This window comes from Rhea americana, unplaced genomic scaffold (assembly GCF_003343005.1).
Source record: "Rhea americana isolate MKP2758 unplaced genomic scaffold, rheAme1 scaffold_75, whole genome shotgun sequence".
NCBI lineage: Eukaryota > Metazoa > Chordata > Aves > Rheiformes > Rheidae > Rhea > Rhea americana.
In genome coordinates, this window is record NW_028186923.1 from 2,178,217 (window position 1) to 2,184,216 (window position 6,000).

Genomic DNA, 6,000 nt, shown 5'->3' on the forward strand with positions numbered 1-6,000 from the left:
ACCGAGGAATTCCCGCGCTCCCTTCCCGCGCCCCTCTCCGCCCCGCAACCCGCTCGCCCAAATTGCTCCCGCGCAAAGGGGGAAAGGAAAAACCAGCACCAGCGGCCTCCCCCCGGCCCCCGGCTGTGCCCCGGCGGCGATTTTGCCGGAGGGTAACCGGAGCGCCGGTGCTTCCCAGCCCCTCGCCTGCTGCCCGCCCCCTTCCCTCCTGGCTCAGCCTTTTTTTTTTTTTTTTTTCCTCTTTTTTTTTTCCCTTTTTTCCCCCGGCTCGCTGCGGATTCGGTGCCAGGTTTCAGCGGGAGAGAGTTACACGAAACAAAGTGGCGTGAGGCACCGAAAAGGGGAGGCCGGCGGCGCGCCGAGCGGAGGCTTTCCCGTCCCTGCAGCCCCGCTGCGGCCCCGGGGGTCGCTAGCGGGGCAGAGATCGCCCCCCATTTTCCAGTGTAAATACGCAGTTGGGCCCGTTTTTTCATAGCTGCCTCCAGCAACTGGAGAAATATTTTCCTTGCTGGCATAGAAATGAGGAAATTAAAAGTGTGCGTCTGGGATTTTTTTCCTTCTTTTTTTTTTTTTTTTACGAGCGCAGTACAGTGCTTTAAACAGAATTCAGTGCATGGGTTTATTTTAGTAGTACTCGCTCGCCCTCAGTCCCAGCTTGCTGTTTTTTTTCTCTTTTAAATGCATTAGATTAATAATTCCCAGGTCTTAACATGCCTGCAGAGGCTGGAAGGAGTTACCAGCGAGGCAGCACAGGGCTGATGCATATTCTGCGTCGGGAAGAGAGAGTTTTTCCCCATTTCTCGGGCACCCCCTTGGGTGTTTTTTCTCGCCCCCTCTCCATCTTGGCGCCCGGCGCCTTCACCTCGCTGCTCACCGTGGCTTAGGTGCGGCTGAAAGAGTCGAGACAGAAAGAAGGGCTGAGGGACGGAGCTTCTGCTTTTTCTTCTTTTTTTTTTTTTCTTTCTTTTTTTCTGTTTTTGTTAACAAATGCAAGACTTCCGGTCTCCACCCTGCCGCCGCAAACCGCAGTCTAACTGCAGCTCCGCCGGGTTTCGGCTGCGCCCGCCGTCTGAGCCCTAGCGCGTCCTCGCGGGGCTCCGGCGAGAGGCGCGGAAGGGCCCCGGCGTTCCCGTGGGGCGGCACCGGTCCGGTCTCTCACTTTGCGAGCRCTGGACGTGCAGTAAATACGTAGCTACGTGCAAAAAACGAAGCCGGCTCGGCAGGCTGCGGCACCCCGGCGAGGTGGAGCGCTCTGGTCCGCACCTCGGAGAGCAGCTCCGGAGGCTGCGGAGGGCGTGGGAATCGGAGCAAGGATCCCGTAAAGCCCCTTCTCGTCGGGCAGCCGTTCGGTGCGCGGTCTCCCCGGGGCCGCGCCAACCCTCCCGGGGTGACGGCAACCTCAGAAAGGGGCCAGYGGGTCTGAAGACACTTTGGAAACCATGGCTGGTTGAAACCAGTCTTGAGCTGGGGCCTTAATTAATGCATCTTCTGTGAACCATGGCTGGGATAAGAACTTTTGCGTGTGCGTGGAAAGTGTCGTGAACTGTCTACCATGCTCTAGGTGACCCTGCTGAGCAGGGAGGTTGGACTAGATGATCTCCAGAGGTCCYTTCCAACCTTACCGATTCTATGACTCTGTGAACCCGCTGTGGCCRTGGCCGTGGCCAGGCTGGTGGTGCGCGGCCTCTCTTGGATGTCATTACTTCCACAGGCTTCAGTTTCTCTTTTATTTTCCCTCTTGTCCTTCAGATTCCCAAGTTCTTCAGGAGCCGGGGGATCGGTCACACTGGTGCGTGGTGGCATACTGGGAAGAGAAAACGCGCGTGGGTCGGCTGTATTCTGTCCAAGAGCCCTCCCTGGATATCTTCTATGATCTACCTCAGGGGAACGGTTTCTGCCTCGGCCAGCTCAATTCGGACAACAAGAGCCAGCTGGTGCAGAAAGTGCGCAGCAAAATCGGTTACGGTATCCAGCTCACCAAGGAAGTGGACGGCGTGTGGGTCTACAACCGCAGCAGTTACCCCATCTTCATCAAGTCGGCCACACTGGACAACCCCGACTCCAGGACGTTGCTGGTTCACAAAGTGTTTCCAGGGTTTTCCATCAAGGCGTTTGACTACGAGAAGGCGTACAGCTTGCAGAGGCCTAACGACCACGAGTTCATGCAGCAGCCGTGGACCGGATTTACTGTTCAGATCAGCTTTGTGAAAGGCTGGGGCCAGTGCTACACGAGACAGTTTATCAGCAGTTGCCCGTGCTGGTTGGAGGTTATTTTTAATAACCGATGACTCGAGACAGAGTGGACTCATGACATTTATACTACTTTGCTGCTATTATTTCCTTCTGAGTGCTTGCTTTTCATGCAAACTTTTTTGTTGTTGTTTTCGTTTTGTTTTGTTTTGTTTGTTTGTTTGTTTTTCCTGTTTTGAGAAATAGCTTATGGAAAGATTTTTGCCTTGGTATTTTGATAAATATATCTATTTTTTAAAAGCGTGAATGACCAATAATAACTCAGAAGGGCGAGAGAAGGCACGGGAAGGGGCGGAGGGAGGGTGGATTGCATACGGTGATGAGTTCGCTGCTCTGGACCGGTCATCTTTGGCAATCGGTGGATTTGGAAGTCACTTGCTCTTGGTTAACGGCAGCGCGTCTCACCAGAAGCCAAGCCGAGACCCTCTCCCAGCAGTGGCAGCCGCCGCCGCGTGTGCCTGCTGGAAGGATGCCGGGGCGCACGCGGTGGAGCAAAACCTTGCCAATCACTTTTTTTTGCCCCCCTTCACCCTCTTTTTTGTTTTTGGTTTTGTTTTTCTTTTTTCTAAGCTGCCTGTCCGCCGCGGGAGCACTGGGAGACGCGACGCTCGTCCTTTCACTGCTTTTTTGTCACGGATTGATACGAGGGGAGGAAAAAAAAAAACCACACAAAACGCCGGCAGAGAAAAACGTGCACGGCCCGTGCTTTGCAATTTGAGCTGAGACGCAAAGTGACAGAAACATAAGCCTAAAAAAAAAGAATAAAAACAAAAAAACAAAACAAAACAAAGGAAAACAAACGGAGAAAAAAATATGAAAAAGTGTTCACGATAGTTGGTCTGTTGGAACCTGCTTAGATCAGGTTATCCTGGTACCATCGTATCTGGAAATGCAGTTGTGCTTTCATTTCTTCTTGAATTCATACACAAGTATGATACTTTTACACTGTTCTTAGCTCAATGAGCATGTTTAGACCTTAACATAAGCTATTTTTCTAAATATAAAGGTTTAAATGAACAAGAGAGCATTCTCATTGGAACTTTAGCATCGTAGTGCTTTGGAAATAAAACACACACAAAAAAGGACTCCTTAAAAAAACTCTGAGATTTATTAAAGAAAAATTGTATTTTATGTTATATATAAATATATTATTACTTGTAAATATAAAGACGTTTTATAAGCATCATTATTTATGTATTGTGCAATGTGTATAAACGAGAAAAATAAGAAAGATGCACTTTGCTTTAATATAAATGCAAATAACAAATGCCAAATTAAAAAAAAAAGAACACGAGATTGGTGTTTTTTTCTATGGGTGTTATCATCCAGATGAATGTTTTTTCTAAAGGAGTTTATGTTCCATTAAAAAATAAAAATGTACACTTGACACAAGGCTGTGCAGAGTGGCTTTTTCAGTGTTTGAAGCAGATGATAGGAGGTGCTTGAGCCTGCTGCAGGAGTCTGGCAATGGATCTAGTAGACATGAGGTCTAGCAGAGATAGAGTCTAACATGGATGAAGTCTAGTAGAGATGAGGTCTAGCATGGGTGAGGTCTAGCACAGATGGTGTCTAGGAGTGATGGAGTCTAGCAGAGATGGGGTCTAGGAGGGATGGGGTCTAGCATGGATGAGGTCTAGCAGGGATGGGATCTAGCATGGATGGGGTTTASCAGAGATGGGGTCTAGCAGAGACTGGGTCTAGTGCAGTGGGCTGCTGTTGGGACTGAGATACCTCTAGGCATGTTAAGCATGTGAGCTGCTGTTTTTGGTGTTTGCACTAAATATGCCTTTCTGTTGTTCATTATCACCTATCTATCTCTGACCTCATTTGCTACTAAGTGATGTCTCTTACTGGAGTGGGATGAAGCTGGAGATGACAAGATGTGCTCAAAGTCACAAGGCTGGAAAGTCTCTTCCTCGAGGGGAAACCTCAACACATTTTTCCAACTGTTCCTCTGATCTCCCATGCCGTTAATGGACCTCTAGAAATAAAGCTTGCTTACTTCTAATACTCTTCTCACCCTGACTTTAGGCTTTGTCTGGTCTGATCTGTCCAACATCCCACTGTCCTCTGCCAGAAGGCGACCATCACAGCTGGTACAACTCTTGCCCTTCATGGATGAGGACATTTCTTGAGAGGAAACCACTTACATCCTGGAGGCTTCAGACAAGGTATGACATCCAGATGGGCTTGTAGGCTTCCTCCCTGCCAAAGTGCCTCAACCCTGGTAATTTGACTTGTTCACTTTTGCTGTCCATCATGTTTAATGACCGTAATGATAGTTCAGGTGTTGCAAACGTGACCAGGTTCACTCCATACTGTGCCCTTCTGTTCAGTGGAGAAGTACTGGATGGGATCAGTTGAAATACTAAGAATATTTGGGTTGTTCTAAACAGTCTCAGCCTTCAGTTAGAGTCACGTCATCCAGCCTATGAACCAGCTCCAGAATGGCTTTCGGTCATGTGTGGGGCTAAAATGGAAGGTTTGGTTATGAAACTCTTGCCTCTCATCGTTAAAGTGGGGTCAGCCTCAAAAGCTGAGAGTGAAATATATACCCTTCCTGCCTTGCTTGCTATGTGCTAAAGTGATGCCTGAGAAGGCAGCTGTCGGTGCAATTTCATCTATGCTACAATTTGGCTCATTTCCTTTCCATTCTGTGCCAGCAGACTCAAAAATTTCAATAATCACATCACATCTTTTCCATGGTCAAGTGGCCAAGCTAGTGCTGATGGTTTGCGTTAGAGGCTCAAAGAACAACACTCCTGCCTAGGTCTTGGACACCCACACAGGGAGCACAACATCAAAGGCCCGGCAGAGGAAGGCTAAAACATACCGTATATCGTTGCAAAACTGCTGACTCTGCTGAGTTTTTGTAGYGCTTATCAGCTGGAACGGGGCCGTGCAGGCAGCATCTTGGGTTGGAAAGATCTCCAAATTTAGGACATACTGGACTTGATGCCCACGTTAGGATTGCAGCTGGCCAAGAGGCTGGATTTTACTCTGGAGTCACCAGAGGATAGGGAATATCAGGCTCATTCTCGTTTTCCCCTCCTGAAGCTCCCTGCTGTATTAGCAACTAGACAGGGGGTTGTCTACCCAGAGGAGATGAGCTGATCGTTTTGTCCCTGATCTGTGGTGCTGAATTAGCACAGAGCAGCATGGGCACAGCAGAGAGCTGGCAAAGACTGTGTGTTTAACAGTTGTTTTAACTTTGTTAAGCAAGGTGGAGTATATTCTGGTGGTTAAAGCCTTGAAGCCTGGAGATCTGGGTTCTTGTCCCCGCTCATCTATCCTTGAGATACAAGGAAATCGTTTAACCTTTCTGTTTCTCAACCTTTCCCCTTGTCAAAAACAGAGGGTACGAACCRTAGCTCTCCTGGGAGAATTTATGAATACTTCTCCTTGGAGAGAAAATAGTGCAAAGGAGGATTGAAGCATTATATTCCTGAATTAATTTTTATGTTACCCAATGCAGCTGCCTCTAGCTGTGGCTCCTGAGCTAGGTGGACCTTTGGTTCACCTGGTCTTGCCAGGTCAAATGTTACAGTGTTCAGCAGTAGAGCGAGCTGAAAAACACCTCGTGGAGCACTTTATTTTATAGGAGCTTTGCTGGTGTTCGTCTGTCAAAATAAAAGGCCAGACGGCCCTGCTCGCAGTGGGAAAGCTGGGAAATAATAAGCAAAACTATGGCTTTCCAACACTAGGGCAGCACTAATGAAAATGTTCCTGTCTTCACCTCCTGCTGAGATA

General features: G+C 48.5%; 1 protein-coding gene across 1 annotated transcript in view; it reads left to right on the plus strand.

The window, feature by feature from the left end:
- SMAD7 (SMAD family member 7) overlaps window positions 1-3,630 on the plus strand; it is a 30,300-nt gene extending 26,670 nt beyond the window's left edge. Inside the window, exon 7 of the mRNA XM_085322192.1 lies at window positions 1,750-3,630. Coding sequence (XP_085178318.1) covers window positions 1,750-2,288 — 539 coding nt within the window. The 3' untranslated portion in view covers window positions 2,289-3,630. The remainder of the gene's footprint in view (window positions 1-1,749) is intronic.
- The last annotated feature ends 2,370 nt before the right edge of the window (window positions 3,631-6,000 follow it).